Source organism: Enhydra lutris, unplaced genomic scaffold (genome assembly GCF_002288905.1).
Source record: "Enhydra lutris kenyoni isolate GAN:26980312 unplaced genomic scaffold, ASM228890v2 scaffoldscaffold15, whole genome shotgun sequence".
NCBI lineage: Eukaryota > Metazoa > Chordata > Mammalia > Carnivora > Mustelidae > Enhydra > Enhydra lutris.
Window position 1 is genome coordinate 5,488,336 of NW_019154099.1, and position 26,423 is coordinate 5,514,758.

The window sequence follows — 26,423 nt, forward strand, 5'->3', positions numbered from 1 at the left end:
TATAAGGAGAACTTTGTTTTCTTCTTAGGTTTAGTTCTGTTTTCAAATGTTTGCGTAGTAAGTATGTTTTAGATCACTTAGATTCAAGGTTTACACCAACCATGAGGAAATAACGAGATTGGGCTCTAAATGTTTTTCGTATTTGTTCAAATGTCTAGGTATATTCATTTTTCTGCAGCATCTCTAAGATATTGTAATTTCCTTTGAAAACTGTTCTTTCTTCCCCATCTTAATTTATTTTATTTCCTATCTCAACATCACATCACCTTGTTATTCAAAGCAAAAATCAACATTTTTAAAATTAAAAAATAATTCTTCCTCCAACAAGCATTTCAGAGACAAAGGTGAGTATGAATAGGCTACATGCCAGTAGGATGTAATCTTATTTTTTATCTTGTTTTAGAAGTATGGATATATTGCATTTTAATACATGTATTTGTTATTATGCTATAAATATCTCCTCTGGATTACTTGCATGATATGGTAGTTACTTCTATATAAAGAATTTTATTCTTTTGCTGGTGAATATGGTATATACTTCTCAAACAACATTTTCTTATTTCTGTTTAAAATCAAACTGAGTCTCAAGGAGGAGAGTATAAGTACCCCAATTTATTGAAATCAACAGTCAGAAAAAAATTTGTCTGGTTTATTTTGTCTTTGATTTAAATAGTACTAAATGAAACACACACACAAACACACCTGACATAATGTGTATTTTCTGACATTCTCTAAAGATAAGATATATATACAAATTTCAATCATTTGATTTTATCAAGTTTTGTCATTAGCAATGACATTTTGGATTTAAGTGTATTTAAAAAAATATACCAAATATGAAACAATTCTGTGCTACTCTAAAATGTCTTTGTTTGTATATCAAAAGGCTTTTGCTTTTCTCTTACCAAACACTAATTCTTAAAGCCTCAAGTTCTACTGTATTTGTATGTTGCTCTGCAATGTAATTTTGTAAGTTTTACTTTATTTTTTTGCCAGGCTCTCACTGAAGGCCTATTGAATGCTGGCAGCGGTCTATGGAGTCAGGCTTTGTGAGATGAGGGTCAGGATAACTGAGAGATTGTACCAGTTTTCTAAGAGCCTGGGTAATGAATTCAAACCACTAAATATAGGACTGGAATCAATCTTTTATTCCCTAAAACAATCCACAATTGAGATGGTTGGCACTGGACGGATTTCCACAGAAATTCACAAAGAGAACTTGGGTACATGACTTTGAACTCATCTGAGACAGGAGCCCCACTGATGACTTTGAAATGCTATCTTATCACTTGGAATGGATGCATGAAAGTGCCAGTTGTAATGTAAATCCTTTTTTTGCAAAGTTTTCCATCATTTCTCATTCGACAGCAAATGTGCTCTAAAAGAAATTTTCTAGATTTCCACTGAAATCCAAAGACCTTTTACTTATCCTTCTTAAGTAATCATTCTGCAACCATTCCCCAACAGTCACAAACTTCCTAAGGAGCTGGGTTTACAAAGAGGAGCCACAGAAGAAAGAAGCTGTACTCTCAAAGAAATTAATTACTATAGACATAAACTCTAATGGCTTTTAAAGTGGGACTCCTAAATCATTGCCTGACTTATCAACTCAGAATTTAGAGTTATTTTTCCACTAGGAATACTACCTGAAATAAAACTGCGTTCCTTTACTTCTCTATAGCAGGAAGAAGAACACACAAGAAACAAAATAGGAAGGTGTGTTGTTCCAAAACCGTCATAGGATCGGATGACTCGAAAACCTTCACCGAACATGGGACCTTGACACCATTCACACCTAGATGTGCTGCAAGGGAAGACACTCAAGTCAATATTTAGTAAATCTCTATGGAGTAAAAGACTATTGTGCTTGATGTTATGTGAGACTCACAGTAGTGTAAAATAAGGCCTTTGTCATTATTGATCTTACCTTTTAATTGAGGAGCTAAGACATACATAAGTAAAAAGTAAATGATAAAAAATAAAGTGGATAAATGTATATAAAACAATCTTGGTTTTCTAAAACAAAAATGTATAGATGCATAGCAGAAAACACTCTTAAGGATAGATTCCAAGTAGAAAACAGTAATTATTCTTGGTCAGTGTGATCACAGGAAATTTTATGTGCCTTTATAATCTTTTTCTGTATTTTCCAAACTTTCCATAATAATTATGCATTATTTTATAGTTCAAAATAATGATACTATTTAAAAAAAATAAAGGGACTATATCATAGCTTTGTACAGGATGAGTGTCTATATATATTTTTAAAGTCTCCTGAAACAGTTAAAAAAAAAGACATCAACCCCATTAGTCCACTGACATTAGCACATGAGCAGACTATTCACAGAAGAAGAAACTTGAATGTCTAGAGAACATTGAGAAGGGGAGCTTCTCAATCTCAGTAATCAGAGAGGACAGGTACCATTTCATAATCATCAGATGGGCAAAATGGAGAAGTCTGACAGTAAGACATTTGGTGAGGATGGGAATCATCAGGAGCACTCAGACTTTCTTGGTGGTGTAGAAATTGGTGTAATTTGCCAATTTTAGATTTAAAAAATAAAGCTTAATATAAAAATGTATACATGTTAAAGTCTATGTATAAAATCTCAAAAGTGATTTAACGAAATGTCTTGGACAACTTTTTATTGCAATACATTTTGTTTTGCTTCATAGTAATAGCATCATAATATTCCATAATGTCGATACACCATAATTTATTTTACCACTTTTTAATTGACGCACACTGACGCTGCAGTTATCATCCCTAGTCCTAACTTTGTGTTCACATGTAACTATTTCTATGAGATGGATTCTGGCGATTTACATTTCTATTTCAAGGGGTAAGTAGGATACTGTCCAGTTGCCTTCCACAAAGCTTTTGCCAATTTACAGCACTACTACTGGTATATAGTGATCCAGATTTGGGGCATCCAACGACAAAGTTTAAGGTCAATCATTTTCTTTTTTTTTTTTTTTTTTTAATTTTTTTGTTCACTTATTTGACAGACAGAGACCACAAGTAGGCAGAGACAGGTGGGGGGGGGGAAGCAGGCTCCCTGCTGAGCAGAGAGCCCAATGTGGGGCTCCATCCCAGGACCCTGAGATTGTGACCTGAGCTGAAGGCAGCAGCTTAACCAACTGAGCCACCCAGGCACCCCTAAGGTCAATCTTTTTAATCTTAATAAAACAAGTAAAATATTTGTTGTTGCCATTGATGTTGCAGTTCCTTGATTACTAGTAAGATTTAACATGCTTCAGGTCCTGGGCCCTTTTCTATTGGTAGATTATTAATCACATTTTCAATTTCTTTGATGATTACTATCTGTTTAGGCTTCCTGCCTTTTGTGGAGTCAATACTGGTAATTTATACACTGCTGGAAAATTTACTTAGGCAGACAACAAAGATTTGTTAAATCAATAATATAAGGACTGGTGAGTGTTAAAAATAGTTTCATACCATCAGAAGAAAATACAAGAGAAGCTGAGTGGATTCCTAGTGCACGGGCTTTAGAAACCCTGGTCCTGAAATTATGCAATGATTCTCGCACTGGCCATTAATCCCTGAGGAGGAGAAAATGCTCTAGATAAGGTTGCTCTCTTCCTGGTCTCTTACAAAGTGTTTCCCTGCATAGTCTGCCGGGGACCAAAGAACCCTTTTTTGGAAGAAACCACTTCTGTGTCCTTAGTAATTCACAGGAAAGATTAAAATCACACCGTATAGATGTGGCCGGCCACGCCTCAGCAATTTGTAACTCACACTGGAATTAATTCTCAATTAAACTTGAGAATATTAGGAAACGGGCTGAATTCAGACTCCATTATTACTCTGAAGAGACAGAAGGAGAAATTTAAAGAATTCTATGTATGTTCGAGGCTGCAATATGGATGTGTTAATAGTAGAACTGTCATCTGGCCTCTAAGGAACAACATTTTAAATGCTTAAAGGTGTATTTTCATTAAAAGGGTGTCAGAATCTGCTCACCATTTGAGTAGCTTTTGAATTTTCGCTGGGATCACATTATAATATTCACGTAGATTATTTTTTAAAAAGAAAAAAGAAGCAATTTGAGTAAGGGATGGTGGGCTATTCAAAGAATTCTCCTTCCAAAACATAGGATGAGTGAAAGTATTCTCAAAGAGGATTTTTTTCAGGTTAAGCTTCAAAATTGCAGATGGAAAAGTCGTCAGTTCATTCCCATCAACATTCAGTTTTTCAAGTGATCTGCAAATAAAGGAAACCAAATTTAAAAGGTATTTATGCAATTTATAATACCAAAGTAAAATTTTTTGTCCCTGTGTTCCTGCAAATTGGCATCAAAGGTAGTAGCAATAACGTCCAAGTGCTTAAGTATTTCCTTAGAACCGGAGAATTACAAAACAAATGACACGGTTTGTTGTTATGCCGATCAGTGCATTTGTGTGAATAGCAGAGTTAAAGCATGTACTTTGGGTCTCTGCAACATACCATTACGGAAAAAGAAAAATTCTAGTATAGTATAATGGTAGAATATATTTTCATAGACAAACTGAACACCAGTACACATTTTTTCCTTCAAGTCTAATCAAAACAGTGGAATTACCACTAGCAAAAAATATCATGTGTTATGTTGCAGTTTTGATTTTTCATCACCTGAATCCCCTTGGTTTTTACTGTGCCATTTGTTTCTGATAACAGCAATTCCTTTGTTCGAAGAGAACAAACATTACTGATTTTCTCATTTTATACTACCTGCCTTGATGGTGTTTTTTTTGTGTTGTTTTTGTTTTGTGTGTGGGTGTGTGTGTTTTTTTTTTTTTTCTTTTCTTTTTTTCAGTTCCTCATCTTTCTACTTAGTGCTGGAGACAGGCAGAAAAGTATCTGTTTATGAGGGACACATAAAAACAAATCAAAGGCTAGTCCAACTTGCTGGGAATGAAAAAGGATGACATGCGGACTGTAGGTCAAAATTTGCTGGGAACTCTAGGTTCTCACGTGCAGTGTAGTTTCCTCCTCACACAATTTAAATTCTTTGGTGGGATTTGAAATAATGGGGCTAGGAACATGGCCCCTCACCCGTCTTCATCCCACAGCCACAGTCTGACTACTGCACTTGTCACAGTCTGGAAAAGGGAAGCAAAACCCCAGGCTTTACTGTGGTCCCAAAGGAGAGAGCTGGCTGGCATGGTCACTCTGCTCCCTCTAGGGAGCCTTAGGGCCAGCAGCAGAGAGCCCAAAGGACAGCCAGAATAAGTGTGGTGGACTCTAGGGAGATGTCAGTGGAGGTCCCCAAATACCCTTGGCAGAGGCTGCCCCTTCCTGAGTTGCTTTATCTCAGAGGCTTCAGCAGTCTGGGCTCATCCTTCCTCTGGATGAGGTCTGAGGAGTTTGCTAGGCTCAGCAGTCTCTAAAGCTGGAAGAGCTCCACCGGAGACAGCCTTAGCAGCTGAGCATCTGAGCATCGCAGGGAGCAGAGAAACTTCCTCCCGTTAGGTCGCTGACGCTCTCTGAATGGTGCTCTTTTGACTGCCTTTGGTCCTGAGCAGACGGCAGAGCAGCCAAAAGAGAAAAACTGACAAACACACAGAACGGTGCTCTTGAGGCAATCGTGCTCTGGGAGGCAGAGAAATTGGGGTGGAAGCAGGAGAAACACTTAATAAAATTCACACACACACACACACACACCCAAGGCAAATAGGAAAAGAAAAAAGTAAATAAACAGTAAATGCAAAGTAAAATGGAAGAAAAAAACTGAATATATCAGCCATAACAAAGGTGAAGAGGTTGAATTCCCCTATTAAAATATAAAGATTGTCACATGGGAAATTAAATAATTGGTACAAATATTAGAAAAGCAGAGATAAAATCATCTCACTTTACTGTAGATAAGACTATGCTCCTGGAAAACCAAATGAAATCTAGTCAAACTGAGCCAGAATGAAGATAATTTGGGTTATATAGCTTAATTTTAAATTCATGTAAGGAAGGACATAGCTTTTCTCTATTCTGTAGGGGCAATAGTTGGCTAGAAATGAAAATTATAGAAAATGTTACATTCATAATAACAACACAATTATAGAATACTTAGAGACGGTCAGTAATAAAGGACTTAATGTGAAGGGAGTCATAAATCTTTTAAAAGATTTTATTTATTTATTTTAGAGAGAGTGGGGGGCGGGGGTGGAAGGGGCAGAGAAGGAGGGAGAGGGAGAGGGAAAGAATCTCAAGCAGACTCTGTGCAGAGCCTGATTTGGGTCTGGATGTGGGGCTCGATCTCACAACCCTGAAATCATGACTTGAGCTGAAAACAAGAGTCAACCTCTAGGCACCCCAAGTCATAAATTCCTATGAAGGACATAAAACAAGATCTGAACAAATGAAAAAATATGCTCTGTTTTAGGATGAAAATATTTATTAACATCAGAAATGTAAATTCTTCGAAACCTATATGTAAACTCAAGACAATTCCAATTGAAGTCTCAATTTTGTGTTTATATTTGGGGGGGTAGAGGGGCTTGGAAGTATATTAAATGCTCTTAAAACTCACGATCTAAAGAGAATAGTTAAAAGGCTATTATTGAAAAACAATCTCCCTCCTAATTATTAAAAATTATTCTAAAGTCATAATCAAAAGAGTATAATCAAAGGAGTACTGATCTGTAAGGACAGAGATGAACTTCAGATGTGAGATTTAAAAAATCAATGTGAGAAAGAATCAGGGCTTCGTATTAGGCTTACACTGTTATATGTATTTCCTTATCCCGAAGAAATAAAACTGATAAGAACTATAGGTGTACATCCAGAAAAATGGACAAAATGAAGCATGTCATTCTATTAAGAAGCCATCAGTACAACTTTTAAATAATTACTGAAAATGTTATGTCTTAAAATGCCAGTCATTCAAGTTACGTTTTCATAAATGTGATGTTTCATATATTACGTTTTGTGGCTATTAAATGTATGAATGAACTTAGTTTTCTCCAACACAGTCGTCACCAAATATGTCCTGACAGGGCATATGGCTTTGTGTACTTACAACTTTCAGAATACCTGAGTTTCTGGATTTCATTAGGAATGGAAGCAATACCATTGTAGGAAATATCAAGTTCCTCAAGATGGGACAAAAGAAATAACCTTAGACAGAAAGAGAAAATGGAATTAAAAATGATTACCTGCTTGTCATTACTAGGCATGAATAAAGAATTAAATACTCGAGCAAAGAGGTAGAAATACGGAGAAACTACATTTTCCTACAATCTTGAAATTTATGGACTTCTTTTCATTATAGGTGGCTTAATGACAATCGAAGTTCCTAAAATGATTCTTCTACCCTTTAAGACAGCTTTGAAATGTTTGGAGCAGATAAAGCCCCATACAGAAAAAGCCTGAGAAATTTCTAAAACATTTAGAGAGAGTCTTTTCTTGGTTGCTGTATTTGTTTCCTAGGGCTGATGTAACCAATGACCACAAGCCAGGTGGCTTAGAGCCACAGACACTTATTCCCTCACAGTTCTGGAGGCCGGAAGTCCAAAATCAAGGTGTTAGTGGTGTTAGTGGAGTCGGTTCTTTCTGGAGTCTGTCAGGGCCCTCCAGTGAGGCTCTGGGATAAAAAAGACAAGAAACAGGAAAAAAAGGGGGGGAAAAACCCAAAAACAAAAAAAACAAGGCAAGGAGAGAGACACATTCTGGTGATCTCATTACCTCTTAAATGAACAACAAAATCCCGTGTATTTCATGAACAAATGCTATCCTAAAGCTTTGGGAAAAAGAAGAAACCTTTTGGATTTTTTAAGTGATCTATTGTCTTTATTTTAGAAGAAAACTAAATGGACCTTTTCGTGGTCACAAAACTTCAAACATTTCATCTGAGAGCATTGAGTATACCTTTCCATAGTATAATCAAGGGCATAACTGTAACTGTAGAGGGCCTATCTGTAAGGGGCATAGCTAAGATGAGGACCCAGTTCTTTGTGCCTCCAGAACCTGGGCTTTGGTGTCTGCATTTGCATAGCTTATGCCCCAAGCAGCTCAGGGCAAAAATAGTAGCAACAAAAACTTGGGCCTCAGTTGACTTTGTGCTGTTGATCTCCCCTTGATATGCATACATAACCCATGTTATTTGATTAAAAAAATATATACTGCTTCGGAGGGGCCTGGGTGACTCAGCTGGTTGAGTGTCTGCCTCTGGCTCAGGGCGTGATCCTAGCGTTCTGGGATCGAGCCCTGTCTCAGGCTCCCTGCTCTACAGGGAACCTGCTTCTCCCCTCCTGCTCCCCCTGCCTGAGCTCTCTCTTTCTGTCAAGTAAATAAATAAAATCTTGAAAAAAATATATATACTGCTTTATTTTAGGAACTCTAATATTTTTTAGAAATAGCTCCTTAAAACTTTTTGAGCATAACCAATAGTTAACCAATAGTTCAAACTAATTTGCTTAATCTCTAAATAGTGAGCAATGTTGACCCTGTAGCTATGAACAAGTTGTAGTTGCTTTAGGAATTTTTACATTTTGTTTAAATGACATAGAGTTATTAAAGGTCATAATTACAATTTTACAGATTATTAAATATAAATTTTATTTAGATGTACATATTCATATGCATATATACATATATATGGGTCTCTATATGCATACATATATGTAGCTGTGTGTGTATATGTGTATATATACACAGGGTTATGTGTGGTGTATATTTACAAATATATATATATATATACATATATACATATACACACACACACACAGAGAAAAATATAGATACATGTGTACACACAGATTAGTAGACACACATGTATTACTTAGCTCTGTTCCCAGGGTGTCTAGAAACAATGTTATCCCAGTAGCACTGGGACTTCTAGCACCCAGATCTCGGTTTTAAATACCATCTTCCAATAAAAAGGAAGCAGAGTTTGCTTAGAGAAACAGCTGCTTCTAGAATCAAGGCAGGTAAAATACAATTTATATTACTGTTGAAAAAATAGATGATTTAAATAGAAATAAAATACATACAATGCAATATTCTTACTTTTAATGTTGATTTGTTATACATGTATTATGTGTAATGTGAAATGCATTTATATACAGGAATGGTATAAGTTTTACATACTTTTTTATTCTTTTAAATGACTGAATAGTTTTACAGTTTATTAATGCAGAATTTGTTGGATTGATAAATATAAACAATGTCGGGTGAACAACTTTATAAATGAATTTTGATGCATTTCCTTAATTTTGGTGAGAATCTTCTTTACAAAATGTTCAACTGTATAAGAGTCCTTGTCCCTTTGCCCTTAATCCACATCCAATTTGTTTAACTGAAAGATGTATGTCGTTTTGCATTTGGCTAAAGTTTTGGTTTAAGAATTAAATAATCACCAGTCCATAAGTCTGGAAAAATTCCATCTCTTTTATACCCAAATACCAACATTCTTATTAAAGGATGATACATATCATATTGGCTAATTTCTTGATTTATAGATTAGGAAATTGAGACCAAGAAGATTAAGTGATTCCCCAGCTAAAACAGATCATTATCCATTTTGAAGTTAAAAGTCTAGATTTCCTAATTCCATATGCAGTGTCCTTTCCAAATGCACAAAGGCTATCAAGAGATCAGTGCAAGTTTCTCACTCGAGCCTTTTTCTGTAATTGGTGTTCATTTAATCCATACTCAAATAATGGATCTCTAGATGAGCATTCACTAGCCCCTCACTAGCTGCCATCTGTGTAGCTGCTAGGATTGCTTTTAACACAATGATAAGAAGCAAGTCAGCTAACTGGAAGAGAATTGGAATCATTCAGTTGCTAGCTGCTTTCAAAAGGGAAATTGATCTCTTTCTAAATTATAAGCTCTTTATTTTCTGTGCTCATACTCTCAAGCCATTGACCTTACCCAGGTGGAAGAGTAGTAATCAAATTAAAGGCAATGCTGAAAACTCTAAGGAGCTTAAGTTGCTGAATTTCAGAAGAGATTTCTTTGATAGGATTATTTCTTAGTAATAGTATTTGTAAATTTTTAAGACAAAGTATCTGAAGAACAGAAAAGAGAAACAAACATGAGTAGAATGATCAAGTATCACAGATCTCGACTTGGTACATTTTATAAACCCTTTGAACTAATGTAGTAGAATCAACGAATGAACATTGATTGGCTGTATCACCTGTCTCTTTTTTTGCTCTTTTCCAGGGTATCATAAATGTCTATTTTTTATTATAATGATTTTTAATAAGAAATTAGTGCAATATACACAATGATAAAAATGGACTCACTTCTGTGGGGAAGTAACTGATGTCATTGAAGGATAAGTTAAGATATACCAATTGGGAGGCCAAAATCGTTAAGTCTGGACAGTTTGTGATAAAAAAGCCCTAAAAGAAAGTGACAAGTGATAAGAGGTTAATTAACAATGCACAAAATATTTTATACCAAAGAAAAATAAATGAGCACATAACTGAGTGACAGTGCTTGACACAGTACACTAACAAGGCTATACTCATCTTCCATTCATTTGTTAGTCTGCCATAATAATAATTCCCTAAATATGGAAAGGATAGAAACCAAATAGAAACTCTGCTAAGTATTCATGTTTATAATAAGTTTAGTGTTAGATGTGTGACAGGAATTATTTCGATTAACGGCAAACAAACATTTATAGAGTATCCATTGTGTGCTGAAATGTAAGTACATTTTATATTTAATTATCTCTTTTATCTTATTTTTTCTTGTTTCTACCTCTTTTTCTGTTATCATTCTATTAATCTAATGTCTATCTAAAACTTCTTGCTTAAATATGCCAATTCTGATTGAGGAAAACTATGTGCTGCTGTGAACTAAATGTTTGCGCTACCCACAAACCTTTATGTTAAAGTCCCAAACCCCAATGTGATGGCATTTAGAGGTGAGGCCTTTGTGAGGTAATTAGGGTTAGATGGGGTCTTAAGGGTGGAGCCCTTATAATGGGATTAGTGCCCATATAAGAAGAAGAAGGGGCCAGAGCTCTCTTTTCCACCAGGTAAGGATGTAGGAAGAAAGTAGGTGTGAGCAAGAGATCTCTAACCAGGAGACAAATCAGCTGACACCCCTCAATGTTGGACTCCAGGGCTACCAGAACTGTGAGAAATTAATGATATTTTGTCATAGCAGTCAGAACTGATTAAGACATGTTTGGTGTCCTTAGTATCTTTAACATTCCAGGATAATTGAAACACTTGTTTCTTAAGGGTCATAGGATCAGTAGTGGTCATCTGACCAAGGGACACCATTGTCGGATGATCAGACCTCAGCTTGTAGAAAAGGGGGACATCATTGCAGGTGCGTTAGACTATGCCACATATCATATGAGAATGAAAGGCTCATGGCTAAAGAACCTTAAAGTTGAGTACTGGTTTCAAGACTGACCTTTTACCGAAGGATTACTATTTGTAAATGTGTATATAGACAAAAGTAGGTGGTCTTTTTTTCCTGTCATAAACACTTTTCTCTGCAGAACTGGTGCTGTATTTACAGAGCAGATATGTGTTTATCATAGTCTCTAATCATTTCACTTAGTGTGCTCAGACAACTAGATGCCTTTACATTTCCTTCTGCCTGGAAATTTCTTCCCTCATGTCATCCCATGAACTATATAGTCTCATCTCATCAGTGGCCAGCACAGAGTCAGCTGTCTACTCATATGTCATCTGGCCAGAGAGGCCTTCCTAACCAACCTATGACAGAGAGCAACCTCTCAAACCAGTGCTCCAGTGATGATTCCCTGTCCCTGTCACTTGCCTTATTTTTCTTCATAGTTCTTATAATCATAGGACAGACTATGTACAAATATATGTCTGATCTCACCCCACTAAACTTTAATAAGCTCTATGAAACAGGCATTCTCTTCTGTTTTGCACACTGACATATAGTTAAAATACATAGTTTACCACTGGCACATGGGGAGTTCTTGATAAATATTGGCTGAATGAGTGAATATCCGGAACCTTCATGTTGCCTCATGTAATCCCCAGGACCATCACTAGGAGGCTGGTCCACCACAGGTACCCTGGATCTCTCTTTTACCATCCCATCATAAAACCCGTTTGCTGTGGTTATCATGCAAAGGCTGTGTGGAACTAAGCCTTAGAGGAGTGTGGTCCAAGATGGCGGAGGAGTATGAGACCTCGATTTCATCTGGTGCCAGGAGTTCAGCTAGATAGCTATCAAACCACTCTGAACACCTATGAACTCAACAGGAGATCAAAGAAAAGAATAGCAACAACCTTAGGAACAGAAAAGCGACCACTTTCTGCAAGGTAGGACACGTGGAGAAGTGAATGGAGGCGATATATGGGAAGAGAGACTGCGGGGGGAGGGGCCGGCTCTAGGCAAGCCGTGGAGCAATGGAGCATAAAATCAGAACTTTTAGAAGTCTGCTCCACTGAGGGACGTTGCTCCAGAGGCTAAGCGGGGAGTGGAGCCATCATGGGGACAGTGTGGTCTCAGGACCCTCGGGGTTGTAGAAAGACCAGGGCCATCTGAGGGTGGCAGAGCTCCCAGATATGGGGTGGAGAAGCTGGCCACAGAGACAGAGCCGAGGAGTGGGCTTTCAGCTCAGGGTTACCTTAAACCATGATCCGAGGCACAGTTGGGCCACTGCTTTTAAAGGAGGGGTTCAACAAGTGAAAGAACTGGGGAAACTCCCTTTCTTAACCCAGAAAGAGTGGCTTTGGAGCGCACTGCAGGAATCGGCTAGGTTTGGAGCCTCCAAATGGGGCCGTGCGCCTGAGATGGAAACACTCGGTTGCAAGCCAGGTGAGCACGGAGCGTGGCTGGAGACCAGGGGATGGGAGTGACTGACTGCTTTTCTCCGAGGGTGTACTGAGGAGTGGGGCCCCAAGCTCTTGGCTCCTCCTGGCCGGAGACTAGGAGGCTGCCATTTTCATTCCCGTCCTCCAAAGCTCTATGGAAAGTGTTCAGGGAACAAAAGCTCCCAAGACCAAAATCTTTGAGCAGATTGCTTAGCCTGGCCTCTGGCAAGGGCATTGCAATTCTGCCTTGGGCAAAGACATTTGAGAATCACTGCAACAGGCCCCTTCCCCAGCGTTCAGCAAGAACATCCAACCAAGATCAAGTTTACTGATCAATGAACTTGATCAGTGCTAGGGGAATACAGCACATAGAATTCATGGCTTTTTTCCCATGATGCTTTAGTCTTTCAACTTTAATTTAAAATTTTTCCTTCTTTTTCTTTTTCTTTTTCTTTTTTTGAATTTTTCTTCTTTCCTTTTTCAACCAACTTCTTATCTCATCAATTCTTTTTTAGAATCTCTTTTAATTTTCATCTTTACTATCTTTACTATTCTATCCCTTCATTGTATTTAACTTTATTTATTTATTTAACCTTATTGTATTTAACCTTATTTTTTGTATATATAGAAGTTTTTCTTTCTTTAAAATTTTGGGTTGCTGTTTCTTCTAACAGACCAAAATACACCCCAAATCTAGTGTATGGCTCTGTTCTATTCACCAGCCTGATCATATTTTTTTTTCTTTTCCCCCCAGTTTTGGGTCTCCTTTGATTGTTTAGTGTATATTTCTATGGGGTCATTGTTACCCTTTTAGCATTTTGTTCTCTCATTCATCTATTCTTCTCTGGACAAAATGGGAAAATGCACCTCAAGAAAAAGAGCAAGAGGCAGTACCAATTGCCAGGGGCCTAGTCAATATGGACACTAGTAAGATGTTGGATCTAGAGTTCAGAATGACAATTTTAAAGATATGCGCTGGTCTTGAAAAAAGCATAGAATACACTAGAGAATTCCTTTCTGGAGAAGTAAAATCTAACCAAGTCGAAATCAGAAAGGCTATTAATGAGGGGCAATCAAAAAGGAGGCTCTAACTGCTAGGATAAATGAGGCAGAAGAGAGAATTACTGATATAGAAGACTAAATGATGGAGAATAAAGAAGTTGAGCAAAGATAAATAGCTACTGGATGACGAGGGGAGAATTCGAGAGATAAGTGAGACCATAAGATGAAACAACATTAGAATAATTACGATCCTGGAAGAAGAAGAAAGAGAAAGAGGGGCAGAAGGTATATTGGAGCAAATTATAGTGTAGAACTTCCACAATGTGGGGGAAGAAACAGGAATCAAAATCTAGGAGGCACAGAGAACCCCCCTCAAAATCAGTAAAAATAGGTCCATGCCCCGTCATCTAATAGTAAATCAAGTCTTAGAGACAAAGAGAAAATCCTGAAAGCAGCTCAGCACAAGAGGTCTGTAGCCTACAAAGGTAGAAACGTTAGGTTGGCAGCAGACCTATTCACAGAGACCTGGCAGGCCAGAAAGGACTGGCATGATATATTCAGAGCACCAAATGAGAAAAGTAAGCAGCCAAGAATATTATATTCAGCTAGGCTGTCACTGAAAATAAGAGGGGATAAAAAGCTTCTAGGACAGACAAAAACTAAAAGAATTTCCAAACACCAAACCAGCCTTACAGGAAATATTGAAGGGGTCCTCTAAGCAAAGGGAGAGCCTAAAAGTAACAGACCAGAAAGGAACAGAGACAATATACAGAAACAGTCACCTTACAGGTAATACAATGGCACTAAAGTCATATCTTTCAATAGTTACCCTGAATGTAAATGGGGTAAATGCCCCAATCAAAAGACATAGGTTATCAGAATGGATAAAAAAGCAAGACCCATTGATATGCTGTCTGCAAAAAAACTCATTTTAGACCCTGGGGTGCCTGGGTGGCTCAGTGGGTTAAAGTCTCTGCCTTCAGCTCAGGTCATGGTCTCAGGGTCCTGGGATCGAGCCCCGCATTGGGCTCTCTGCTCAGCAGGGAGCCTGCTTCTCTCTCTCTCTCAGTCTGCCTCTCTGCCTACTTGTGATCTCTCTCTCCATCAAATAAATAAATAAAAATCTTTAAAAAACTCATTTTAGACCCAAAGAAACCACCAGATTTAAAGTGAGAGGGTGGAAAACCACTTACCATGCTAAGGGACATCAAAAGAAAGCTAGGGTGACAACCTTTATATCAAATTAGGTTTTAAACCAAAGATTATAAAAAGAGATGAGGAAGGACACTATATCATACTTAAAGAGTCTATCCAACAAGAAGATCTAACAATTTAAAATATCTATGCCCCTAACATGGGAGCAGCCAAGTATACAAGTCAATTAATTAAAAAAAAAAAATCAAAGAAACACATGAACAATACAATAGTAGTAGGGAACTTTAACATCTCCTTCACTGAAATGGACAGATCATCCAAGCAAAAGATCAACACACTGGACTCACTGGACCAGATGGACATCACAGATATATTCAGAACATTCCATCCCAAAACAACAGAATACACATTCTTCTCTAGTGTATATGGAACATTATCCAGAATAGATCACATCCTGGGTCATAAATCAGGTCTCAACTGGTACCAAAAATTGGGATCATTCCCTGCATATTTTCAGACCACAATGCTTTGGAATTCAAACTCAATAACAACAGGAAAGGTGGAAAGAACACAAATACATTGAGTCTAAAGAGCATCCTAGTAAAGAATAAATGTGTCAACCAGGAAATTAAAGGAGAATTTTAAAAATTCATGGAAACAAATGAAAACAAAAACACAACTATTCAAAATATATGGGATGCAGCAAAAGCAGTCCTAAGAGGAAAATATATAGCAATACAAGACTTTCTCAAGAAACAAGGAAGGTCTCAAATATACAACCTAACCCTACACCTAAAGGCCCTGGAGAAAGAAGAGCAAATAAAGCTTAAACCCGGCAGGAGAACAGAAATAATAAAGATCAGAGCAGCCATCAAAAATATGAAATCTTGGGGCGCCTGGGTGGCTCAGTGGGTTAAAGCCTCTGCCTTCAACTCGGGTCATGATCTCAGGGTTCTGGGATCAAGCCCCGCATCGGGCTCTCTGCTCCGCGGGGAGCCTGCTTCCTCCCCTCTCTCTCTGCCTGCCTCTATGCCTACTTGTGATCTCTCTCTCTCTCTCTCTGTCAAATAAATAAAAATCTTAAAAAAAATATGAAATCTTGCCATTTGCAACAATGTGAATGGAACTAAAGGGCGTTATGCTAAGTGAAATGAGTCAATCAGAGAAAGACAATTATATGATCTTGCTGATATGTGGAATTTGAGAAATAAGGCAGAGGATCATAGGGGAAGAGAGGAAAAAATGAAACAAGACAAAACCAGAGCGTGAGATAAACTAAGAGACTCTTAATCTCAGAAAACAAACTGAGGGTGCTAGAGTGGAAGGGGGTGGAAAGGATGGGGCATCTAGATGATGGATATTGGGGAGGGTTTGTGTTATGGTGAGCGGTGTGTATTGTGTAAGACCAATGAATCACAGACCTATTCCCCTGAAACAAGTAATACATTATATGTTAATAATAAAAAACAAAGTTAAATTAAATTATTTCAAAAAAAGGGGAAAAAAGGTACTAAGCACTAAGAATGTGGAGGCCTTCCCAATCTCTTGAACTGCTCTAGCAAGCATTAAGTTCTTATATCTTGGGTCTGTATTAATCAGTATACTTGTTTTGTATGAGTTTTTGTTCATAGAAAGTCTACTTCTTTTAATAAGGCCCTGAACTAGATCAGGAATTATGACCTTTAATTCTTTTATATCACCCACAGAGCTCCAGATTCTACTCTGGGGTCTAATATTTTTTTAAAATAATATTAATGGCTGTGGAAATAAACTTTTTCTTCACTAGTTCCACTCAACTCTTTAAAAGCTACATTCATTCTCCATCTAAAGCAAGGATTAGCAAACTACACTCTGCCACCTGTTTTTCTAAGTTAAGGTTTTACTGGAACATAGCCATGCTCATAAGTTTAAGTATTGTATATAGCTGCTTTTGCATTATATAACAGAGTTGAGTGACAGAGACCATGCAACTCTCAAAGCCTATGATTTTTTATCCAACTCTTTGCAGAAAAACTCACCAACCTCTGATTTAAAGTAATTCATTCCTGGGGCATCTGGGTGACTCAGTTAAGCATCCTACTTTTGATCTCAGCTCAGGTGTTGATATCAGGGTTGTGAACTCAAGCTCCATGTAATGAATGAATGAATGAATGAAGAAATAAATGAATAAATGAATATCTAAAGTAATTCACTTCAAAGGGCACTCTATTGACTGGCTCAGTCAGTAGAGTATGTGACTCTTGATCTTAGGATTGTTAAGTTCAAGACCCATGTTAGCTGTGCAGATTACTTAAAAACAAAATCTTAAAAAAATAAAAGCAGTTCACTATAAAACCAGATAATCTGATTGCTCACTTATCCTAATGGTTAATGACCTTATTTCAAACCAACCTTCTCACCAAAACCAAGAAGGTAAACAAACACAACATAATAAATGTTTGGAGAATTACCAAGGTAGCTAGGTCTTAATAAGCCAAACTTCTAGAAAGAAGAGAATCTCAGGATAGTAGACAGAACACTCAACACTACTTTTCTCCCTAAGTCATTTGCCTAATCAAAAGCTGTGGACAAGCTAAGTTGAGCAGAATTATAGCCAGTCTAATAGGGCCAGAGAGATAAAAATTGGAATTCACGGCTTACCGAGGACAAGGGGGTCTCAGACTTGGTATGAAAGGGCTGAAAGGCTACAGCCCTAGGAGTAAAAGTTAACCGGAAATCTCTATAAAGATTGAAGCTTAGATCAAAATAAAGTGTTTTGAGGCTTCTGGTCCAAGATGGTGACATAGAGAGACCCTGAACTCACCTTCTCCATGCACTTGCCCCTTCTACATCTATTTACAGAGCAATTCCTCCTGAAGAAGAACTGAGAGCTGACTGAATGGCTTCTGCACAACAAAAGATAGAGAAACCATGCAGAGAACATCAGAAGAGATGGAAACACGGTAAGGCAGGGAGCCCCCATCCCCACCCCAAATGCTTCCTCTGGAACTGCAGCGGGGAGGGACAGTACTGAGGGACCAGTACCAGATTCATCTACCCTGAGGCACAGAGAAAAAGCCATGGTTTCAAAGAGCAACTAGAATATAAGAGATGCAGCCCTAGAACTCTGCCAAATGGTAGGGGAGCTGCTGGAACTCTATGGACCAGAGGGGCTGGTGAACACCACGTTTAACATTTCCTCTCTACGGACAGAGCAGACAGGAGCAGGCTCTGGGCACCAGAGTGAGTCTGCTTGTCTCAGTGAGCCTTGGTCCCCTAGCCCACGCCAGCTCTAACCACCCCACTAAGGCAGCCGCAAGATGGTACACACTGGGACGCTCCTAGTCAATACCCACTACAGCTCCAGCCATCAAGGCAAGGTGGTGGTGCCAGTGCGAACCACCCCAGAACACTCCAGGCCTGACCCACTTTGTCTCCAGATGGCTTGTTAGGGCGCCCCTAGTGGAGTGCTCTAGGACTTCCTGGCTCACGCCTGTTTGGCCCCAGCAGCCCCACCAGGGTATTCCCTATGCAAAACATCCCAAGGAACCCCCAGCGTGCCCCCTGCCTCAGCTCCAGCCACCCCATTAGCACCCCCTGCACAGAGCACCCCAGTACACCCTGGTCTGTGCCCCGTCTCAGTTCCAGCCACCCTATCAGAGTGACCCTGAACTGAGCATGCTAGGACCACTTGGCTTGCAGCCACTTCAGCTCCAGCTGTCCCATCAGAGAACCTTCTGCACAAAGAGTCCTAGGACCACCCCAGCCCATACCCACTTCCGCTCCAGCCATCCCACCAGAGTAGCCCCAGCTCAGAGGGCTCTGGGATCCCCAGCCCATACCAGCCACAGCAAAAGACTGGTAAATGTCAAAAGGACACAGAAACCAACTTGAATGGCTTTTACTAATGAAATCTAGAACAACTTAAGAATAAAAATCAGTAACAGTATAACAGATTATACTCACCACAAGAAACAAATTGAACATTTGATGAGAAATAGGATTATTTGCATAGTTTTTACATATTAAGTGCAAAGGGGAAGAAAGAGTAACAGTGGAGAAGCTCTGAAGATACCTCTTTAAACATGTAATCTAAGTAAACCCTGTTAGTAATGGGATAAATTGAAATCATGTACCATGTGATAAGATAAAATTAAAGAAAAAATTTTGAGATATTAATGCCACCATTGAATGACCTATATCTAATCACTGGAAAATATAAGAAAAACCCACAGTAATGCACATTTTGCAAAATAACTTGCCTGTAATTTTTAAGTTTCAAAGTCATGAAAGTCAAAGAAAGCTGGAAACATATCAGCTTGAAAGAAACTGAAACAACTGTATTCAGCTTGTGACCCTGGATTAGATCCCTCTGTGATAACATTATGGGGTAAATTAGCAAACTTCAAGTGGGATCTCTTGGTTGAATAGAGTAATGAATCAATATTAATTTCCTGATTTTGAAGGCTGCCCTATGGTTACGTAGGAGAATGTCCTTGCTTATAGGGAATATGTGCTTAAATATTCCAGGGTAATGAAGTACTTCTGCGGGCTTCCTTTGTACTTTTCTTGCAACACCTCTGTAATTTTTAAATCATTTCAAAATTAAAATATTCAAAAATACGACATTTTGAACCTTGGGGGATATAGTTAAAGTTATGATTACAGAAAAATTCGGAGTCTTAAATACAAAAACAAGAAAATGAAAGGCTGAAAATCAGCCTTCTCATAGGAAGCCCACATTCATATAAAGAAGTTAGAAAAAGGACGGCAAATAAATCCTTCCAAAAGAAGAAAGATATTAATAATAAAGATAAGAGCAAAAATTAATAAAATAAAAACCAGAATGGTAAGAATCAGCAAATCAAAAAGCTCACCACATGAAAAACAAATAAGGGAATACTACCAGAGTTTGTTTTTGTTTTTTTTAACTGACCCTCTCCTGAGTTTTTAATTTTAGTCATTCTATAGAATATGCTGTGCAATCTGACTGTGGTTTCAATTTGTCATCCTTGATGAGCAATGACGAGAACATTTTCATGTTATAGTTGGCCCTTAGTATATCATCCTTTGTAAAGATCTGTCAAAGTCTTCTGTCCTTTCTCTTTTTCTTGTGTGTGTGTGTGTGTGTGTGTGTGTGTGTGTGTGGCAGAATTCTAGATGACCTCTGTGACTTTGACCCTGGTGATAGTCCTATGTCAGTTTTTAAACGTTTGACTTTGTTTCCAGCAACCATGCTGAATTTACTTATTAGTAGGATTGTTTTGAGATTCCTTAAGATTCGCTAAACGGTTGTGTTGTATGCCAATGAAGATAGTTTTACTTCTTCCTAATCTTTCTTATCTTATGTAAGTGGCTAAAATCATCATTACAATGTAGGATAAAAGTGAAGGAAAAAATTTTCTTGCCTTGCACCTATCTTAGGGAGAAAGTATTCAATCCTTACTGATTATATATGGTGTTGGTGGCAGAGTTTTCATAGATACTGTTTATTTAATTATGAAAGGTTTCCTTTAACCCTAGTTTACTTAGAGGTATATTTGTTTTCTTTCATCTTTTTAAAAAAGATTTTATTAAGACTATACTTTCAGGGATCATTTCTATAGTTTGTTAAAAAAGATTTTATTTATTTGAGAGAGAGAGAAAGAGAGAAAGAGAGAGAAAGAACACAAGCCGGGGAGGCACAGAAGGAGAGGAAGAAGCAGGCTCCTTTGTGAGCTGGGAGCCTCAATGGGAGGCTCCAACCCAAGACCCCAGGATCATGACCTAAGCCGAAGTCAGATGCTTAACCAACTGAGCTACCCAGGAGCCCCTTTCTTTCATCTTAAATGGATGTTGAATGTTGTCAAGTTTTTGCATTTATTGAGATGATATTGTTGAAAATCTTTTCTTGTGAAAGCTTCATTTAGTCATGATACATTATCCTTCACTTTTAATTTTTGATATTGCTGAATTTGATTTGCTAATATTTTCTTGAGAAGTTTTGCACTTAATTTATGAAAAATAGTGGTCTATAATTTTCCTTTCTTATAATATCCTTGTCTGGCCTTGGTGTGGAAGTTATATAGGCATCATAAAATGAGTTCATATAAACTAGTGTTATTTCGTCCTTAAATATTTGATAGACTCACCGGGGAAGTCCTATGTGCCTAGAACTTTCTTTTGTGTAAAGGCTTTTTTTCAATTTTTGATTTGATATTTAGAGTTTTCTTTTGTTTTTCCTTAATCAATCATATTACGGATTTAGAAATTTTATTAATCCTTTCAAAAAACTAAGTCTTATCAAATGCCTTTTCTGCATCAATTAAGATGATTATGTTTTTTCCCTTTATGAATATTGTATTTTTATGTATAATAATATATATATACATATTATGTTTAATGTGTATTGATTTTCTTTTTGAATCATCCTTTTATTTCAAGAATAAATGTCCCTTTGTTATTACATATAATTCTTTTAATTTTTTGGATTCAGTTTGCTAGTATTTTGCTGAGGATTTTTATCCATATTCATAAGGGGTGTTGATTGTGGTTTTCTTTGGTGTCTTTTGTTCCTTTGGCATCTAGGTTATACTGACAACACAGAATGTGTTAGAGATTGTGATATTCTTTTTTTTTTTTAAGATTTTATTTATTTATTTGTCAGAGAGAGAGAGAGAGTACAAGCAGGCAGAGTGGCAGGCAGAGGCAGAGGGAGAAGCAGGCTCCCCACTGAGCAAGGAGCCTGATGCAGGACTCGATCCCAGGACCCTGGGATCATGACACAAGCCAAAGGCAGTCGCTTAACTGACTGAGCCACCCAGGCATTCCGAGATTGTGATATTCTAATTCAAAAGAATATGTATTTGGTCACTCAGATGACCAAAATATATCTCTCATGTATATTTGGTTTTCATTCGAAGTTCCTGACTCACAGGTCTCCAAATTCTTGAAATTTCTGGAATCACAAGAGCAGTGGGAACATCTTTTGTTATATTTGATCCCTTTTCCCCAGTTCCTGAAATCACTTCAGAGCCGTAAAGGTGAAATGCATAACAAGTCCCTTTCCACAACTGGATTTATGTTAATAAGGTGACTTTTGGAAAGCACTGAAGGATGGAGGCTGGTTTCTAGGGGAACCAACTATGTGATTAGAGAATTGGCACTTTCTGCCTCACTAACTCCCTTCCTCCAGAGAGGGGAAAGGGTTGGATATTGAGTTCAATCACCAAAGGCCAATGGTTTAATCAATTATGCCTATGTAATAAAGCCTTCATAAAACCCAAGAGGACAGGGTTTGGAGAGTGTCCAGGTTGGTAAATATGTGGAGATTTGGGGAGAGTTGTGCCTGGAGAAGGCATGGAATCTCCATATCTGTTAGGGTCCGTTATCAAAGGAACAAAACTGAGACAAGGTGAAAGTTATTTAAAGCTTTATTTTATGACAAGTATTAGAAGTTAGACTGATCAGCCAGGGGAACGAGACTGAGACAAGGTGAAAGTTATACAAAGCTCTATTTTATGCCAAGCATTAGAAGTCACGCTGACCGGCCAGGGCCGCCTCCGAAGAGAGCAACCGCTCCCAGCCTCACAGACTAACTTTTATAGAGCAAAATCCTGGCCACACATAGGTGGCCAAGGAGATTGTAACATTGTATAGTCATGTTAGGCCACATGCAGGTGGCCAATTGAATTACAATTTACCCTATAGTAGCTGTTTGAACTAACCTATTACTCTGGTCAGAATTGGCACTCAAGTTTGGTGCCCAAAAGGCGGGGTTTACATTCTTTGGTGGTTAGGGAGATAGTATGTGTGCTTTACTGATTGGATGTTTTCACCTGGCCTGACTGGTCCTTGTATTCTGGGCTCCGTTATCAGGAACTGGCTGACCTGGTCTTGTATTCTGGGCTCTGTTATTAGGAACTGGCCGACCATATTTTACTGGTTTCCCAGACTTGCTTCTAAGTAAGTTTCTCTGGGTGGGGTGGGGGGGCAGGGTCAGTTTCAGTTTTACTGCACAAACAACAAAATGGCTTTGAACCAAGATGGAGTCGCTCTGGCTAAATAGACCCTTACACTAACCTTTTTCCATACTTTGTCCTCTGTATCTCTACATCTGACTGTTGACTCTTATCCTTTAATTCCTTTAATATCCTTTATAATAAACCAGTTATCTAGTAAGTAAATGGGATTCCTGAGTTTTGTGAGCCACTCCAGCCAATTAATTGAACTGAAGCAATGGTTCTTGGGAACCTCTAATTTATAGCCAGTTGGTCAGCGTGTAGGTACCAACCTGGGCTTGTGATTGGAATTGTGAGTTGGAAGGCAGTCTTGAGGGACTTAGCATTTTACCTATGGAATCTGGTGTTAGCTCTAAGTAGCGGCAAAATTGAGTTGAATTGTAGGCACCCAACTGGTGTCTAAGAATTGCTTGGTGGTGTTGGGGAACTACTCCTGCCACCATGGTGGAACTGGGTTCAGAATACCATTAGAGGTATTCCCTCCGCTTTTATTATTTTTTTAAAGACGATTTTGAGAGGTATAGGTATTCATTTTTCTTTAACTGTTTTGCAGAATGCATCCATGTAGCCTTGTGGTCCTGGGCTTTTCTTTGTGGGAGGCTTTTGTTATTTATTCAATCTCTTTATTCATTATAAGTCTACTCAGATTTCTTTTTGTTGTTGAGTCAATTTTGGTAATTTGTGCTTTTCTAAAACATTTTGCCATTTCATCTAAGATATTTAATTTGTTGGCACACAATTATTCATAGTATTCGGTTATAACCCCTTTTATTTCTATAGGGCCAGTAGTAATGTCTTCATTTTCATTTCTGGTTTTAGTTATTTCCTTTCTCTCTCTCTTTTTTTTCTTAGTTTAGCTAAAGATTTGTCAATTTCATTGATCCTTTTAAAGAACTAACTTTTGATTTTGTTAATTCTACTGCTTTTCTTTTCTTTTCTTTTTTTTTTTTTTAAAGATTTTATTTATTTATTTGACAGACAGAGATCACAAGTAAGTAGAGAGGCAGGCAGAGAGAGAGGGAGGAAGCAGGCTCCCTGCCGAGCAGAGACCCTGATGCAGGGCTTGATCCCAGGACCCTAAGACCATGTCCTGAGCTGAAGGCAGAGGCTTTAACCCACTGAGCCACCCAGGTGCCCCAATTCTACTGCTTTTCTATCTCTATTTCATTAATCTCTGTTGTGATCTTTCTTATTTCCTTCTTGCTGCTAGTTTAAGGTTTATTTTGCTCTTTTGTTCAAGTTCTTCAGGTGTAGAGTGAGGTTATTGACTTGAGATTTTTCTTCTCCACATTCCCCTTTACCCACATTCCCCTGGTCCCCAACGTCAACATTCCATACACCAGTATGATGTATTTGTTATAATCAATAAACCAACATTAACACACATCATTATCAACCCAAGTCCATGATTTACATCAGAGTTCAAACTTTGTGTTGAATATTCCACGGGTTTTGACAAATATATAATGAAATGTATCCACTAGCACAGTACCACACACAAAAATTTTACAGTCCCAAAAATCCCCTATACCCCTCCTGCTCATTCTTCCCTCCCTCCTCCACCATCCCTGGCAACCACTGTTTAGTTTTACTGTCTTTATAATTTTGCCTTTTCCAAAATGTTTTTCATTGTTGTTCTTTGATTACTGCCTTTTTGGAGTTTAATTATTTTGTGATCTGCCATATTGATTTTCTTCTCACTCTCTTTTGTATATATTTTAAAGATAGTTCCTTAGTAGTTGTTACCATGGGGATTACAGTTGGCATCTTTAATTTTTAACAATCTAGTTTAGATTGATATCAAATTAATTTCAATAGCATGTAAAATCTTTGTTCCTATACAACTCCATCCCTGCCCTACTTTATGACATATTGTCAAAAGTGACATCTTTATACATTGTATGTCCATTAACATAGATTTATAATTATTATTTTATGTATTTATCTTTAAATCACATAGGGAATAAAAAGAAGTGCTGCAAACCAAAAATAGAATAATACTGAGTTTTATATTTACCTGTGTAGTTACCTTTACCAGATTCCTTTATTTCTTTCTAAGGTTTTGAGTTGCTGTCTAATGTCTTTTCATTGCACCCTGAAGAACTCCCTGAGCTTTTGGTTACCTTAGAACATCTTAATTTCTCATTTGTTTTTCAAAAGACAGTTTTGCTGGATATAGGATTCTTGGCTGAGAAATTGCTTTTCTTTCATCACTTTAAAAATGTCATCCCATTCCTTTCTGGCTTCTGTGGTTTCTGAAGACAAACTGGCTATTAATTTTTAGGATGCCTTATGCATGACAAATCATTCCTCTCTTGCTGTTCTCAAGATTTTTCTCTAGTTTTTGACAATTTGATTATAATGTGTCTCATTGTGAATCTCTTTATGTTTACCCTTCTTGGAATTTGTTAAGCTTCTTGGATCTATAGATTTGTAGCTTTAATCAAATTTGGGAAGGTTTTGGCCATTATTTCTTCAAATATTCTTTCTGCTCTCTTCTTTCTCCTCTTCTTCTAGGACTTTCATTACCTCTATTTGGTTCATTTGATGGTATCTGGTCTCTTAGCCTCTGTTCATTTTTTTTCTTCTTCTTTTCCTTCTTTCCCTTCCCTTTGTTCTTCCCCTTCCCCTCCTCCTCCTTTTTCTCCTTCTTATCCTTCTTCCCCTTCTCTTCCTTCTTCATCCTCTTCTTCTGTTCCTCATACTGAATGATTTCAATTGACTTATCTTCCAGTTCTGTGATTCTTTCTTTTGCCTGCTCAATTCTACTATTGAAAGCTTCCAATGTTTTGGTTATTATATTTTTCAGCTCTTTTTGTTTCTCCTTTATAATTTTGTTTTCTTTTTTCTTAAAAAGATTTTATTTATTTATTTGCCGGGGCCAGGGTAGGGTGGTGAGGGGAGAGAGCATGAGCCGGGGGAGCAGCAGAGGAAGAGGAAGAAACAGGTTCCCTGCTAAGCAGGGAGCCCGATGTGGGGCTTGATCTCAGGACCCTGGGATCATGACCTGAGCCGAAGGCAGACGCTTAATGACTGAGCCACCCAGGCACCCCTCCCCATTATAATTTCTATCTCTTTTTTGATAAATCCCTGCTCACACATCATTCTTCCTCTTCTTCATTTTTTAGCTACTTCAGCATATTTAAGACAGTTGAGTTGAAGGTTTTTCTAGCAAGTCCAATGTCTGTGCTTCCTCAGAGACAGCGTCTATTAATTTCTACAATGACTAGGCCATATCGTTTCTTCACATGTTATACATATTTTGTTGAAAACTAAATACTTTCAATATTATAATGTGGTAACTCCAAAAACTATATTATCCCCCTTCTCAGTGTTTATTTTTGTTGCTTGCTGTGGGCTGTTGCTGTTGGTTTAGTGATTTTTCTAAATTGTTTTTGCTGTCTTTACATGCTCACATGTTGTCTTTGAAATCTGTGCTCCTTTAGCTTGTGTTCAGTTAGTGTTTTGAAAGAGTCCTGTAAAACAGGACTGGGAAGGGGGAGAATAATATTTCTTCTGGTCTTT

The 26,423-nt window shown here is 37.8% G+C and overlaps 1 protein-coding gene across 1 annotated transcript in view; it reads right to left on the reverse strand.

The window, feature by feature from the left end:
• Positions 1-1,584: 1,584 nt before the first annotated feature.
• LOC111146875 (leucine rich repeat containing 63) overlaps positions 1,585-26,423 on the reverse strand; it is a 39,064-nt gene continuing 14,225 nt past the window's right edge. The window contains exons 5-9 of the mRNA XM_022502597.1: positions 10,249-10,347; positions 9,872-10,008; positions 7,031-7,114; positions 3,986-4,225; positions 1,585-1,804 (exon numbers count right to left, since the gene is read on the reverse strand). Coding sequence (XP_022358305.1) covers positions 1,585-1,804; positions 3,986-4,225; positions 7,031-7,114; positions 9,872-10,008; positions 10,249-10,347 — 780 coding nt within the window. The remainder of the gene's footprint in view (positions 1,805-3,985; positions 4,226-7,030; positions 7,115-9,871; positions 10,009-10,248; positions 10,348-26,423) is intronic.